At 37.0% G+C, this 17,744-nt stretch overlaps 1 protein-coding gene across 8 annotated transcripts in view; it reads right to left on the reverse strand.

The window, feature by feature from the left end:
• Window positions 1-10,302: 10,302 nt before the first annotated feature.
• Window positions 10,303-17,744, reverse strand: part of LOC135489265 (PH and SEC7 domain-containing protein-like) — a 56,066-nt gene continuing 48,624 nt past the window's right edge. For 4 of the 8 annotated variants that reach the window (XM_064774538.1, XM_064774592.1, XM_064774576.1 and 1 more), the window contains one exon: window positions 12,718-14,251. In XM_064774538.1, coding sequence (XP_064630608.1) covers window positions 14,158-14,251 — 94 coding nt within the window. In that variant the 3' untranslated portion in view covers window positions 12,718-14,157. Of the gene's footprint in view, window positions 12,684-12,717; window positions 14,252-14,760; window positions 14,816-17,744 lie in introns of those variants that run through there. The other 4 variants (XM_064774547.1, XM_064774564.1, XM_064774568.1 and 1 more) reach the window with 4 other exon arrangements.

Consider the following 17,744-nt stretch of genomic DNA (forward strand, 5'->3'; position numbering starts at 1 on the left):
GATACTGGCATTGAGAGAGAATACATTCTTTGTACTGAAATCTCTTTATCTGTCTGCTGATGTCACCATTTAAGCTGATTCAAAGAATAGTGTGGTTAATAACCTCGGTAGAAACTTGATCAAAGATGGTAATTAAGTGGGGAACAGAACAGATATTTGATCACAACGAATACAGTCATTATTTGACATTTAAAGATTTGTGGTTAACAGAAGAGGAAAGAAACGATAGGGTGTTTCAAGGTATCCTGTCAGACAATCTAAGGAAGTTAAGATCTGGGGTATCTGAAGCTAATGTTAATGGTGAAACAAGTGATGAAAAGACACTTAAGAAAGTGTTCGGTACCAAATACAAGATACCATTAGTTTTTGAACTGTTCCACAACCATTCTCCATTTCACTAGTTTCCAATTTCCGAGGATGTGATTATTGAGATTACATTAGCACCCAAGGAGGAAATAATAGTAACAGACACAACTGTAGCCATGAACTACAAACTTGAAAATATCTGTTTTGAGTACGACACAGCAACTAACAAGATGATTGGTAGTCAACTAAGTACCAGCTACAACTCTCGATCCTCAATCCTCTCCTTAAAATTGGGTAGACCATTTCAAGACAGTCAATGTTACTTCCAATGAAACCTTAATAAACGAGAACATTACATTTCCAAGGATGTCAATTTAGGCATATTACTTCTATTCGTGTCTGCTTATGTCGATGGATCTAGAGTTTCTGAGATGTTCGAAAACCCCAATATCACCAAAGTACACGTTACAATAGAGGTTGTTTCTAATCAAGTGTTCCTCAAAGGAATGAGAATGTTGGATCAATGGGATGAGATCAAGAAGCATTTCATGTCTGAGGATTTGAAGAAAACCAATGACTCTTACATGACAATGGAAAAATACTATGGTGACTCTAATCACTACGGGTTGTTGTTGGACTTGAGAACCACAGAGGACAACCGTCCCCATGGTTCAGGGTAAAAACCTTCAGAACACAAAGGATGGAATCCAGTTATCAACAACAAAAGAAACAGGAAATGGGCTATACAAAATGCACATATTCGTGGAGAACCACAGAGGACAACCTTCTCCATGGTTCAGGGTAAAAAGCTTCAGAACACAAAGGATGGAATCCAGTTATCAACAACAAAAGAAACAGGAAATGGACCATACAAAATGCACATATTCGTGGAGAACCACAGAGGACAACCGTCCCCATGGTTCAGGGTAAAAAGCTTCAGAACACAAAGGATGGAATCCAGTTATCAATAACAAAAGAAACAGGAAATGGACCATACAAAATGCACATATTCGTGGTTTCTGATGCTCAGGTAAACATCAGTAACTATCAGATTGCTTTTTTACAGCATAAGAGCTACGCTCTTAGCAACAAAGTTGTATCAAATACTAAATTGTATTAGATATGAGTCATCAAAATATAAGTCATCAAAATATGAAGTTGTACTAGTGATTTTCTAAGTAATTAAATGGAAGAAGAAAAGAAAGATGTAGTTAACACTGCTTATCAAAGTTTACTATTAACGACTGTCTTTACGGGTTATTCAATGATAGTTAGTAGAGTATTTAGATTTTACATACGTGATACAGGAGGTGAAGGAGGAGTTAAACTTCTCTTTTTAATAACTGTTAGTTAGTTAACTCTAGACTACCTTTATGATAAAAAAATAATACCAACAAACATAATGAAATAGTATTTAAAGTTCAATATTTCCGTCTTAATAAATGTCAAATGTATTTAACTTTAATCATGTAGTTAACACAGGAAGAAACAAGCTGGCAGTAATGATTTTCATGGAGTGTTACGCTTGGTTAGTTAAAAAAATATTGAAAGTCAATTTTAAATCACGAAGCCAAATTGAAGAATTCAATAAATTTGCTCTACTTTTAACTATTAGTGATCTAACTAGTGATTATCTAAGAGAAAATTCCTGGAACAGAGACAGGCATAAAATTAAAATCAATTAAAACTATTAACACAAAACATAATTGAAACAAATAAATAAAATGAAAACTGTGTTAAACATTGATTCTGGTGAATACCCAGAACAGAGTTCAAGTGATTTAGTTATCAATCTCAACAAAGAAATTCAGAATGCATCTACTATTAGTTTAACTTATGCAGGAATACCTTGTTCCTTTCACAACATAAGTGAAGCTAGGAAGAATAACAAAATCAAGTTAAGGGATAAATACATGACACATATTACGATACCTGATGGTTTTTATGACCGAGAAAGCTTTTCAAAAGCATTTTCATATCAATTGAAAGAAAACGGCTTAAGTAGAAATGCTGTTAGATTTGATTTAGAGGAACCCATGGTAAGACTATCGTACACTTACTTAAGAGAAGAAATGAGAATCAATATCAAATTATATGTTTATGGATAAAAGCAATGAACTCTTTGGTTTTAAACGTTCTGAATGGCCTTATTCTTCTCAAGATGGTTTGATCATAAGTGATTTTTCAATGAATTTTAGACCAATAAACTATTTTGTTTTACACTGTGACATAATTAACACTAATAAAGTACTTGGTAATGGGGAACCGTCAGATGTTCCAGCCATTAGACCGATTAAGGAAGCTGATATTGGAGATACTATTACATACACATTTGTTAAACCAATACAAATACCATGCAAATCAAGATTCAATAAAATAGAGATCAAATTAACAGATGAACACGGTGACATTATCAACCTTAATGGTTTTGATGTAAGATATCAATGATAAAGGGAAATCAACCTAATTAAATGGCAGGTATTGCTATGATGATTGGAGGCACTTTAGTAAATGCAGTAGCACTCACAGGATCTGGTTACCTTTTTAAAGCATTAGACAAGAACGGCTACGAAGCTGAAACTAAAAGACATAATAGGGCTATAGAAGAGTTAAATAAAGCATCAGAGGAATATGAAGTACATAGAAAGAATTTAGTTGACTTCGTTTACCTTGAAATTAAGAGAGAGAACCAGGCTGCTATTGATTTTGATAATACTGACGCTGCTCTTACTGTTTACAATCACTTACACCCTGATAAACCAATATCACTAGCTAAACGACCTCAATTAAGTGTTTATTATCAACCTAGTGATGAAATGAAAAAATACGAGTACCAATGGATTGTCCCAGGTATGAGTGATGTAGGATTGGGGGTCTACTACTTTTTTGTTAGAAAGTGGAAGAGAGAGTAAACCTGAATGGTTGTTGCAGCTTGATGATTCACTGCTCCAATAGGTTTTGCTTTGGGTGGTGTGACAATAGCAAGTGCCATTATTTCATCACTATTTAGTTTTAAGAAGAAGTTCATACTTTGCCTTCAAACATTGCAACACAAACATTGCCTTCAGCGCCACCTTATTCACTTTAATGTTAAAAGATTAAGTAAATGAATACTATTGAAAGGATGTACAAATTCATTTCTTTAATAGAGTACTTTAGTTTAGAAAGACATGATTTTTGTCTTGAAGACCAGGAGTTAATTGGGTGTCACCCCTCATGTTGTAATCCATTACAACACATGGGTTATGTCCATCCTAGGGACCTAAATAATATCTCTCATGATACTCGTGATACTCATGATACTCATACTCCTGTTATTCCTACTCCTGATACAGCAGTACAGCCGCCTATGAAACAGTGTGACATAAGTTTAGAATCTAAGGTTGGATTATTTTGTAATTGTAAGAGATGGACATTGTATGAGTATGCTAAAAACTTGAACCCAACAAGGTACACAACTAAAACTATTAAGTACAGGTTTTGTACCTCTTGTAATGCTGTTGCTTATGATGACCTCAAAAGTCTACAGATTAGTATTGAGAATAAAACACGTTACTTTGACACCATACTTAGAAGGCTTGGACAGAGCCATCTATCAGAAACTGTAGTAAATTATCTAAAAGAGTACATTGAGTACGATTTACAAGGATACTTCTCTAGTCCTAGAAAATGGCTTAGTAAGGAAAGGTATGAAAAGACAGTTCAGTCAGTGACCTAATTAATTCCAGTAACATAAATGGAGATTGATAACGTAACCCAAGTTACAAGTAATACAAATACTACAGATGATACTAAACTGGTAGTATCTAAGAAGGTTAGATCTGAGAAACAATTAGCATGGTCTAGAGATTTGGGTAAAAGGTCTCAGGATTTTAAGAGAAATAAAAAAGAAAAGACAACATTCAAAGAACCTAAACCAAAATCTGAAGAAGAGGTAAGCACTGTTACTAGTAATAGTAGTGAAGAAAAATCTACTAGAAGTTCAATATCTAGTGCAACCTACCTCTATTTAGGTGTAGGTGTAGTTATTTTGGTTAGTTTAATTTACTTCAGTCCTTTAGTTAAGAAAACTGATAAGAAATCTGTAGCTAAGGAATCTACTATTAATGAAACATACAGTAAAGATACTACTACTTCTAATAAACAAGCTAAAAGTTCTAGTAATAGTATTTTTGTTAAAACTTCTGTCTTAAAAAGTAATACTTCTATCCTCTAATAGAATCATTTCCTCATCAGTTATGATCTCGTCAGTTATGGCCTCATCATCACTTAAATTAATACAAGGGTTTAGCTCTATTAAGAATTCAAGAACAATTGGTGTTCCTCTGAAATTAACGATTTTACCATAAACAGTAGTTATTTTACCATCATCAGTAGTTATTTCAAATTTGATATGATTAGTACATTTGTTAACTTCTTTAGTAAAGTTAAGTTCATACCTTTGAAGCTTAATCTGATCACTATCATCTACAGGTATGATACAGAAAACATCTGAAGGTTTATTGTTTAATAGTGCCATACTTTTATCAAGATTTGATTTTAATAAAAGATATTGAATGTAAAAAGGAAGAGGTTTGGTAGAGTAGTAGTTCCCTTTCCTTGTAAATTTTGTTTGTTTAAATCCGAACCATTTATTTTAAAAAATTCATATTTTAAAGGAAAGGTTTCTTTAAATGAAAATTCTTTGTTCTCTGTATTAAGTTCAATTATCATGTAATTGTTATTATCACAGTTTATTTTAACATGTTTAATTTCATTAATATTAATTGAGTATTGTCATGCACTACAAAACTCAATTAAACTAAAATGTTTATTGAAGAATTTCTCATACCCTGGTAGAAAATCAAATGTCCACCAAGAGTTGTAAAATATTATCGACTTAAAAGTAACAGCTTTTATGTTTATTTCTTTTGGTAAGTAGTACTCAAATGATGCTTCATAACCATTCCCATTCACGTATTATGAAGTTCATTGTATTTACCTGTATTTAAGGTATTTAAAAATACTTAACTCTAATCTACATACCAAAAGGTAACGTAGTTATGCCATACTCTAGTATGAATCTCTTGTCATCAAAAGGACTAAGACTTTTCTTATCTACTTCTTCTAAATAAATCTGGTGTTTAGCTGATATCAAGTGTCTCATCTTATGATTAATTCACTTACTATTCTCTAGACAGTCAACATAATCATTGAATGCAATGGGTGATATGAATAAAGACTAGCAAATGCTTTTACTTCAATTTTGTACAGAAAGGCCTAGTGTAAATGTACATGGAGTTTTAGATAAAAGCATTTGCTAGTCTTTATTCATATCACCCAATATCTCTCGTCACTACGTTCTTTCCAATACTCTTGAATTTCTTTGATTCTGTTTCTTTGGTCGAGCCTTCTAGCTTTGCTCCTGACACTTTGTCATGTTCTCTGGACAAAGTCATAGTCTCGGTTCTGTAAGCATACATCTTACTTCTAAGTGCAATAAATTCAGTCATCTCTTCTCCTCCTAGCTCATCCTTAAATAACCTGGCACCTTCTTCTTGTAAGTGTCGTAGAGAGGATGATCTTTTGGGTAATTACTGAAGTGAAAGTTGGCCTTTAACCCTTTGAGGTATTCAATTAAATCAACAGTATTTATCTTCAAAACAAAGGAATCTGTATCTAAATACAGTAGTTCAAGGTTTTTCTCACCAAAGTATGGTTGAAGCACCTCATAGTAGAATTCAGTAACTTAGACAATTCAAGTACTGCAGCACCTATGTAAATTGGTTTGTTAAATTTCATTGATGTTTCCTCATTCTGTTCATCAAATATGCATATTGATGAGAACCTGGGATTGGCCATTACACTCCTGGCTCTTTCACCGTCTGTTACCAACTCAATCTCCATCCTGTTCCTTATGTTCTCACAGGTCTTACTATAAAAAGAATTATTCATTAACTTGAAATAGTCTTTCTCGAAATCAGTCTTAGAATCCATCCTCCTTTTAGTATTAAAGTCAATGTAGGTCGCCAACCATTTTGACTGTTCAGAGCTGATCACAGAATGAACCCTCTTAAGTACCATTCCATGCTTGAGGTAAGACTGTAGCATCCTGTAATGTACTATGTAGTTGGTCTTATCCTTTTGTGTGAGGATTAGTTTCACTACGTTGGTTCTTTTCTCGTCACCCAGTAACTCCCTCTGGTAAGGACTTAATTCATCATCATCAATGAATAGAGACTCGGGGCTGATTGGAAAGTTCCTTGACTTGAATTTGATGTTTTGTGGACAAGCCAAATCTACCTCTAAGAAATAGCCTACTTCACTGTCACTGGGTATCGCCATAATCCATCTTAGGTAGAGGTTATCATCATCTGTTGAATCAATATCTGTCATATTAAAACTACCATAAGGTTGAGGTTCCATCATAGCCCACCCGTAAAGGTTATCAGCATCAATGTAGAGGAGTTTGTGGTGATCATCGGCCTTAACATGTCTTGTTCCCATAACACCTGAAATTTCACCTCTTATTGCCCTTTTCAGAAGTAATTAAAATGTTGCTATCTGTTAGAAGTTCTAGGTTTATTCCTGTGTGTTTCAAACCAGATTGCCATGTAAGACCCGGTGCCGAGTAACAGTGACATGGATCGATCTGAAAGAAATTTAAATTTACTTCCCTGAACTTCTCAAATAAATCTGCTAAAAGTAACACATCGGTTTTGAGGTAAAGGTCAATGAACTCTCCATGATTTCTTAGGTTAAAATGATCCCAAAGGGTCTTGCCCTCTTCATAGGCTGAATCAGGTGCCATTTCATTTTTCAATTCGTCAAAGAACATGGACTTCTCTAGGTAAGTAACATTGTAGCTTTCATGTGACGTGTAAAGTGAATAAGGTACCAATCCCTTCTTCCTCAATAGTTTGAAGTCTGTAGTATCAGGGAACATCTGTCTTGTAATTTTGAAGTCATCATCTAACACTGATTTGGTTATGTTATCTAAACTGGACTGTAGGAATCTGTACGGGTCTAAGAACCTAAAACAACCGAATTGAAATTAAATGTATTGTTCTGCTGTTTTGGCAAGTAATTTACGTTTCTTGTACTCTGGTAGTTTAGTCATTAACTTTTTACTGAATAGGTGTGAATCATAGTTACTTAGATTGTGAAAAAATACTGGAACGAACATGGCTTTCTTTTCATTCAGATTGCGTTAGCGGAGCTCGTTTCGTCACCACTAGGGCTAGATGTCTGAAACTTGGTGTGATGGTAGCTTTGGGCGACATGCCTAGACTTCTTTTTCTTTTTCGCGATATGACCTACTTTCTGGCCTCAAGGCGGCCATCTTGGAAATTGGTTGTTTGCCTTTTTTAAGCTAATGGTTGTATGTAGGTTGACAAAATTTTTATGGTGGGTGTATCTAATAAAGTTAAATGACATATCACCCGGGTTTTTGATTTGACCTACTTTTCAAGGTCACAGAGGTCAAAGTTCACTAAATCACCGATTGGTGGCACGTTTTGTTTCTATTTGAGCTAGGTTCTAAACTTGCGAGGACATATATCAAGGGACCCTCTATTCTACCCCAAAAACTTGTCCCACTCAGACTTCAAATATTGCCGCCAGGCGGCCATCTTGAAAATTAAACAAAGTCGGATTGAAACCAAATTTCATGTGATTGTATATTTATGTACTCTCTACACGTCCCTGATTTTCAGTCAAATCCATCGACTAATATGGCCGCCAGGCGTCCATCTTGAAAATTAAACAAAGTCCTATTACTCTGAAACTAATGATCGGATTGCAACCAAACTTCATGTGATTATGTATATCTATGTACTCTTATCAATATCCCTAATTTTCAGTCAAATCCCATGACAAATATGGCCGCCAGGCCGCCATCTTGAAAATCCAAAGAAGTCCTATTACTCCTAAACTGTTGAACAGATGTCAACCAATTTCCATGTGACATGTACACTCGTCAATAACTCTGAAATTCATTCAACTTTATAACCAAAATGCCAAGAAGAAGACTATTATTCAATGGAATCAAAACTGGTGAAACAAGCCATAAACTGTTCTACCCGAGGTGAGCACATGGTCCCTGGACCATTTCATTCAGCTAAGAATGACTTGTAGGCCTAAAGATTTAGAAGTTGTACCTAAATTTCTCGGGGGTATGGCTTACTCCTATAAGGTAGCCTGGAAAATATTTCATCCTGGATGCAGAGAAAGACTGTAGTTTAGATTACTTGTTAGTTAGTTTTAGTGTTAGTTTTCACTGTTGAAGGATAAAAACACAGATGTGAATCAGCAGTGAAGTTCCTTCTCAAGCGAGAAACCAACGTCTTGGTATTGCAGCCGCAGTACTTTCAAGAATCTACAGAGATGTCATCTTAGAGTTGTTTCTCTCATGCCTGGAAAATGTGGTCCTGTATTATTCATGCATAGGTGTCTTTGAATTTCACCACTCTAAAGTTGGGTTTGATCTGATGGCATGACCGGGACAATATCACAACCTGTAATGGACATTAATGAATCCGATTCGGATTCGTTTTGGGTTGTGACGTGAAGATTTCCACAGAGTATAAAATAGTGTGGTATATGCCACAGGGACAAAGTCACAACCGGTGATTATGGCCTAGCTGACTGACAATGTCCAAGGTGAAATTTAATCTTCTTTAATCCCCCCGGATTGCACATACCAAATAAAGTAGGCTTCTGTGTTCACCATGCTGCAAACAGGTTGATAGGGACAATGTCACAACCTGTGGTTTGCCCATGCTCAAGCTGGTGTTGAGTAGGTTGTGACATCGTCCCTTGGAGGGAAGTGAAGCCCTCAGTCCCCACTAATACTGTAGAAGAGCTAGTAAATCCATTGGCTTGGAATGCGTAATTCTAATTATTAGTTTCAGATGCCCCATTTACACTCCAGACGCAATGGACAGGCCTTATCTTATCGCCTGGTACATAGAGGAAGGACAATCAGGATGACGAAAGGGACTGTATTGGAGTCCCTAGCCTTGTTTGGCTCTGGAGTGGCAAGTACAGCAATGGATTGGGGAACAAAAATAAAGGAGTACAGTAGAAACACTCTATTAAGGACACTCTTGGGACTGACAAGTGCTATCCTTGAGGTGTCCCGATTAGAGAGGTCAAATTGGATGGAAACTACAACTATGGGACTATACTCTGTGTTCTTAATAGGGAGGTGTTCGCTGAGGTATGTTCCACTGTCAAGAAGTCTTACCACAATTGCTTGGTGGTCTTACCTTGGAGGTAGGCTTTAGGTTTCAGTCCATCATCACAACCGTCATCAAAAGTTTAAAAATCTTTGTCCAAGACATGAAGAAAATGAATAAAAATGATAGATTTGTCGAGGTTATTTGCAAGACAAGTACATGCAAACACAGCTAATAGGCCCCCACCCTGTGTCTAATGTCATTGGCAATACCAAAAAAATGCAAAAGGCCTAGAAGAAAGTCAGGGCATGCTCAATTTCATAGGAAAGTGGCTTTTTTAGGCGACAGGCCTGCTGTTACCTAGCGGTAGCAAGTGGAACTAAAAGTTTTGGACGAAGATTTCAGTTCCATTTTCTGCCGCGAGACAGCGCCACTGTCGCCTACGGTCAGAATTAAACTAAGGCTTCCTTCCTTGTACCCTTTGATTAAATATAGGTGCAGTCACTGATCTTCAAACCTTTTGGTTTTAAAAGCACAGTTTGCAAACTTACATTTTTGTCCAAATACCGCCAACTGGGGACATAAATAGAAACCAATCTATTTTATATTATGCAAACCTCTTCAACTTTACATGTATTTCAAACTTCAATCTGCGGAAATAAAGCAACAATATTTTTTGGCGCAATTTACGCTCTTTGCCCTCTTTTTTTATGTCAGCAGCATATCTTGGGCTGTTCTTCACGACGGCCAGATTTGAAGAGCCCGGGTCTTACGGTTACAAAATGCCCAATTTGTCAGCTGAGCTATAAATAACTAAGCAAGGCATATCGTTATTTCATTTTCATATAATTTACTTTCCTGCAACAATAACACATTCACTACATGATTCATTATTATGACACTATATCAAACAAAATCCTATCTGATCTGGAATTATGTATTTTCTGGGATAGGCCTGCTAGGTACAATTCTACTTCATATTCAATGAAAAATAATGCTATCTAAATGTTCTTCCTGCACAGATCTTCTTTGAGAAATGTAAAGTTATTTTAATGTTTCTTGAAGTAGGAAGTGACCGAGGAGGATTTAACAACCAGCTCTTAACATGCTCTGATAGTGTACACAATATCTTCTATTTCATATGTGTGCTAGAGTGTGATATTGGGCTTCCTAGCACCACCCCCTTTTCAATATTGATTTCCCCAAGATAGGATAGCTTATTTTCACACTAAAGTGTCATTGTTTCATAATGATATGCTACATGGTGTGTTTTTAAAAAGTAATTTTGATATGCATGTAAAAAATGCCAACATCACCATCAACCTTATATTTCTCAGAGGACATGATAATTACAAATATACTACCAGTCATTTGTACATCAACATGTGGTCATTCTTATCCAGAGGAAATCAGAGGTTGATATTTGCTTCTTCAACCCTGCACACAAACCCCAGAGACATATGTCCCTCATTGGCTGAAGTGAAATAGAGGGCCAAAGAAATGAATGTTATCCTCAGATATCCTCGGGATGAGACTTTCTGTGTCATTATCATCAAAATTCACAGACAATTATATACATGTATGTACAAACATACAGTGTTGACATACAGAATTTTTGTTCAGGTGTCAGCCCATGTGACTCGGACACTGCAACATGTGAAGGTATCAAACGGATGTTACAGAGACATTATGCTCACATGGTGCCACTGACAGAGTTAATGGACAGAGACGGCAAAATGCCTATAAATTGGGGCTCAAATTGAGGAAAATGAGTCCATGTTCAGCTAGAATTCTTTCAGCATTTCTGTTCTTACACGACTCCGTAGGTCATTGATAAACTTTTCACAGCCTTTATACCACAATGTCCATCTTCAAAATCAATTTAAAAGCTTGACTGACCAGATAATGTTATATCAAACGTACTAGAAGAGACCTGGGAAAAAATGTGGAGAGAAAAAACGCTAAAAATAAAACAGTCAATTGTACATCCTGATATGCTATCTTGATATTGTATTTAATTATGATAATATAAAACAAATTCATTTAATCTTGTGTATTGAAAATCAAGATGAGTCGGGAATAGAACATGCTTTGGCAGTAATTCCATTATCATATCATAGCCACTTACAATATTCACATATTTACATGTTTCTATTCATTACAAAGACAAATCAATAAGATAATATTTTAAAAGTTATCCTATTACAAACAGTGTTAGAACTCTAATCCAAATATTTCATCCTGACACCATTGGCTGTCATGTTAGTGACCTCATCAGGGCCACTTGATTGTGACTTTGTCCTCATATGATTGATAGGAGATGAAAATAGGATCACAAGATATCTCTGTGCAACAAAGCACTGAGAAAGATTGTGACAAAATGTATGCCTTTTCATTACAAAAGTGGTTACAATGAGCTCATCTAAACGTATTATTTTAGGAACCGAAAGAGAAGGTACATTTCAATAGACTACAACAAAATACTTTAGATGAAACTTTGTATGGAGGAAGAAGGTCACTCTGAAGCCAAAATACAAATGTATTTGGAATACACTCAAACACTCTGTTGTTGTTAAAGAATAACCTTTTTTAAATCAACACTAAGCTGATGAATTTCTTTGATCGAATGAGATAATTATGTCAAATACCTAAAATATACTATCACATGCTCTTGTACAAAAATTATTTCTAAAGTCTGCAACAGACTTCCGTCTTCTGATGGCAACAAATGCCAAGGTCAATGCTACTGGCTGACTGCAATCACTAGGAGTTCCAAACTTTTCAATCAATCCACTTTAAACATAGGGTGATATGAATAAAGACTAGCAAATGTTTTCATCTAAAACACCATGTGCATTTTATACACTAGGCCTTTCTGTACAAAACTGAAGTAAAAGCATTTGCTCAACTTCACTCACATCAGCCAATGGCTGATATTTATAAAAGACTAGTAAATGCTTTTACTTTAAACTTTATGTACATTTACACTAGCCATCTCTGTAGAAAACTGTAGTAAAAGCATTTACTAGTCTTTATAAATATTAACCATTGTCTTTTTCAGTGCAACAATCCAAAGCTTTAGTAACCTGTCATCTCAAGCCCTTATGAAAATTCCCAGCAACTGATTTCTGGCGCATTTGGTCCTCCATAAGTAATGAGCAGTTGTCAATTTCATGATGCGAATCTCCTCACAGCCACGTGTCCTCAGTTTCCTTCGCTCTAGAATAGAAAGAAAAGGATTTGAATAAAGATGGTGTACTTAGAAAATTCGGCTTGATGGTTGCCCACCAATCCAGTGCTGGCCACTATCTTGTCGGACAAGATGTTCCGCTAGGTTATACAGAAAAATGCAAAATTTATCAAGGATCATAGGGACATTTTTCTCCATTTCTAACAGGGGTATCACTCAACAACAGGACCAAAATAAGACAATGTACAGTGTGGGGGTGGCCAATAAGGTGTCCCCCTATTCATCAGAAGCAACATTTTCCAGGGCGCCTCGCCCACCAGAGGCATAGAGTTACTTATAATTTGAGCCCTCAGAGGCCGAGAAAATGCATATTTGGCACAGAGACCCTCCTCCTTTAAGCAGGACACTAGGTAAGTTAAAATGGGCCCCGGCTCCGAAGATCAAGGTGAATATGGAGTTGGTCTCAGTTGTGGCAATGCGCATTTGACGATATGACGTCATGTTCTTTTCACTGCTTCGTGGTGGGTAGTGCTAGTAAATAAAAGTCTGAAAACATTTATGTCTTAGCGACCCCGTAGTCATTTTCCCACCAGCTTTGATGACTTGGAATTGGGAAACCCCACTGAAACAGATGAAAATCATGCACAAAAAGGGACGCCCCTTGCCTCAGTGCAGAGGCCGATCTTAACACTTTTATGTACAAAATGGACAGGGGATATTGACACTTGACGTAATTGTCATCTTAGGGTGGGGTCATGGTATAAGCTTCACACATACCATACTAATATAGAAAACAAACAAAGAGGAAAAGTTAAGTTTGCATAAATACATTACGCAATCTCAGTTTTAATACATTAATACGCAATACCAGATACCAAGCATGCAGTTATTTACATTGCAATCAACAATGCTATATGTGTTCGAGATAATTTCAGATGGCAAACAAGCTAATACCGATGAAATATCTCCCATACCCGCTGCCACATTTCCTGAGAAAAACTTCTAAAACATTCAAGCCAATGCCTTTTCCAATCATCATAAAGGGCTAAGCCATCCATTCACATATATTTACCTCTGGTTCAACTATATTAATTTCCTTTTTCTAACACCAGGAGACACTAATAGTCATAATGCATGCAGGCATACTTGCAATGTCAGCTTGTAGTTTATGTACCCCTATGTGGGTATCAATTTTCTCGAAAGCTGCACATTAATTTAGGGTAAGGGTGGGCTCAGGGATTGTCACAAAAATATTACAAGGTAAGTCTATTGTTTCAATCATGCCAAATCCGCCAATAATGGCAAGGTTTCTCTGGTGCCCCCTTTGCAGTCGCGCAGTGTCATCGTCATGGAACAGCAACAAAATGTAAACAAACGGCTTAGGCCTTTAAGACTTGTTAACGCGTAAATCATATTTAATTGCAAGTGACGGAAGCTTGTAATTCATCAAAAGTTCTTTCTAACCCGACTATTCTAGTGTTGCTCTTCGGAGCCAAGCACCTTTCATAATGCCGTCTCGTACTCTATTGCTGGTATCACCACGTCAATTTGGAATTCGTTTGAAGGCATGCGAAGAATGGGCGATGAGACTGTCAGCCTGGTGATGGAAAGAAATAATTTAAGACTGATAGCCTGGTGAAGGAAAGAAATAATTTAAGACTGATAGCCTGGTGAAGGAAAGAAAGAATGTAAGGCACCATCAAGAATTAATAAAGACTAGTCTTTATATACTCCTGCCGCCATCTATAAACTTGTTGCAGTTCTTTTGTTGTATCCTGTTACTTAAACAAGCGGAGATTGGGACTAACAGAAATTGAAATGCACACCAACCTCACTTTATGTGCAAAATTTAATCCTATACTTGCATGCAGGAGCAAAACCAAAATATAGCATACTGTAAAACCAGAACTATTTGCCGCCGGTTTAGTTCGCGGTTTTGTGAAAAGTGGACAAATAAACAGAATCTCAGTCAAACTGAAGGTCAAGGGAACAAAAGAGGTCAAATGAGGGAGGTCAAGGCCACCCAAATATAAAGGTCAAATCAAATGTATGTTCATGCTCCAGACAACATGAAATTAACGGCATGCGGAAGAGTTGAGAATGTACCTGATTCGAAGTGTTTTGCCACAAGAGCATTTTTCTTGGTTATACGAAAATGGTTCTGCAGAGAATACGGAGTATATTTAAGGCATGACAAAAACAACAGACACTCCCAACATATCAAAATGTCACCAATTTTATCGCCCACGAGTGGGATTAAATAGGGTTAATGTTTGACAATAATTGCTGCATGACGAGTTGTTTCTGATCAATCTATCTATGTAATGAGTGGTCCGATTCCTGTATTGACGACCAGCAGACGCTGTCAACACCACCACGTCAAGAAACCAACGTCGCTATGGACACATCATCATGTTATTCAAAATAACAGCAGAGAATGCGAGTTTTTTTGGATGCAGGTTCATAAACATACACCAATGCATAATAAAGCAGCCTGGCAACCTTGGAGATCTAATAGCCTTGCATTGAATGTTCTTCCTGTCTGTATAGCAGTGTCTGCTTATGACGCGTGTGCGCAGTGTAGTTGGTAGCTTAATTTTCTCCTGCTTAAGTCCATCCCCAACAGATGCAAACTTATCATTACAATAGTATGGATGCACTCAGCGTTGCTGATGGAATTTATGCTAATGGTAGAGGTTGGCAGAGGCACGATATGTTTCAATGAATGAATATTGTACAATGAAATACATTGGCTGATATTTATAAAAGACTAGTAAATGCTTTTACTTTAAACTTCATGTACATTTACACAAGCCATCTCTGTAGAAAACTGTAGTAAAAGCATTTACTAGTCTTTATAAATATTAGCCATTGACTGGATTTTGTCAACCTGTGAGCCAAGCTGACATAGCAACTTGATATTTACGGTCAAGCGATATCTATACACTCATCATTGTGTTCATTTTAATGGTAAATAAAAGCCATCGGGAAAACACAATGCCTGTTGCGTAGTCTTCGACCCGTCAAGATGAAAGCAGATTGGATGGGCTTGTGTTTGTTCAACACCAACTTTTTCCTCACTCATTTTTTCCTCATTTATTTTGATCATCGAAGTTCTTCACTGGCAAGGGAGGGGCAATTCAACCCGTGGTCAGTCCGCTAAACCCAATCAATTCCCATCCGACTCCCATGTCCTTGAGCCTGGTTGCCACTTCCTGTTGCTGATCTTGTTAAGCTTTCCTCGTACATGTAGATCCTTGAAACTATTCTTCATATCCATGCAATAAGGGAGCGCGCCAAAATCATCTTGAAGTCAGAGAGACAACTAAAGTAAGATCTGGGAGGGAGGGTTCATGATTTCAACATCCATCTCAATTTCTCTTTCTAGAATCAATGAATTTCACAGTCTCTTAACTTTGTCATTTTGAGAGGGGGGGGGGGGGGGATCTTGGGACAAGGTGACCTAGTCTCTCTGACTTCAAAGATACTTTGATATCATCCCTAAAGACACAAACTGGTACAAGTTGCCACTCATATTCTTCTATGATACTATGTACAATCTAGCATGCACACTATATACGTGGGTCTAAAACACAGGGTCACCACTTGACATTCACCTCCTTATAAACTTCAGTTCCTCAAATTTAAAGCATGCCTGCCACCGCGTATTGATTTTGATTGTAGAGATGTATTATATCTATTGCTGCAATGAGCGATAAGAGATGCCAGTCTGTGGGGGGAAACTACGATGACCTAGCAGACTAGCGAATTATTAATTGCATCTGATGATCGTGACAGAGGTCACAGACTTCCTGGCTAAGGAACTCCAATTGGTCCAAGATCATCCATCAGACGGTATAAGCTATGTCACAACATATGACTGTTGATATCACGATATATTCGAGTGCTTGGCTCATGCTGATGGTACAATATGGTAGAGTCTAAAAGCACCTTACTGTACTGTCAGTAACAGCCAATAAATCTACCACCTACAGCCATGTTTATATCACAGTGGTGAGCTTTTTTCTCTTGACCTTTTGGAGCCTGCTTCTGTGACAGTTAACCACCGTCTTCGGCTGTTAACTGTTGCAGAATGCTTTGTTTCAGTCACACGTGTTGGCCAGGTTGTTAACTGTTGCAGAATGCTTTGTTTCAGTCACACGTGTTGGCCAGGTTGTAAACTGTTGCAGAATGCTTTGTTTCAGTCACACGTGTTGGCCAGGTTGTTAACTGTTGCAGAATGCTTTGTTTCAGTCACACGTGTTGGCCAGGTTGTTAACTGTTGCAGAATGCTTTGTTTCAGTCACACGTGTTGGCCAGGTTTACATAGAAGTCACGCTGTCACTTTATACTTCACGTGCAACAACTCATGTGTGTAGTGAAGAACAAGGAGTAATTTACAAACTGCGGGCTGAATACGGCAGGCGATCACGTATGTTTTGAAAAATCTTTGATTCAAGCACGAGTTGTGACATTTGAATAATGAATCATGAAACTTGACTTCTGTGTAAACCCTGCTTCTAAATATTGGGTCAGGTTTAAAGAGCCTTAAACTAAAACAGGATCCTGTGTGTTAAATGTATTCCAATCTCTGGGTAATAAGGAGTCACACGAGGACGTCCGAGGTCAGATGTTAGCGATGTCATGCAATGGAGTCTAGCAGCCAATGCTGTAATGAAGATGGCAGCCAACAAGTAATTGTAGGAGTGGATGATATTTTGAGATCTGCTTTATTGGGAATAACCAACTGAGAGGTTTTCTCCAAAGGGATTGTTTTGATGACGGTTTATCAAACTCAGTCTCAATTGTTGTGGATAAACAACATTACTACGTCATCTGGGCCACATCAAGTTTGAATCATCTTAAGTGCACTGTGGACTACTGAACAAGAGTGAACCCTTGTCAAAATGGCAAAGGATTTTGTCTTCAGTCACAATTCCCATCTCACGTTTAGAATTCTCACAACATGGGTGTCTAGAATCGTTGTCGACGAAAGACGACGGGTTCTCGTAACTGAATATTTCACACGTGAATTGTTTAGTCGTGTCATCATCAGACTTACAAAAATTCCAAGAGGAACTGATAATGTG

The sequence above is a fragment of the Lineus longissimus genome, chromosome 1, assembly GCF_910592395.1.
Source record: "Lineus longissimus chromosome 1, tnLinLong1.2, whole genome shotgun sequence".
Classification (NCBI taxonomy): domain Eukaryota; kingdom Metazoa; phylum Nemertea; class Pilidiophora; order Heteronemertea; family Lineidae; genus Lineus; species Lineus longissimus.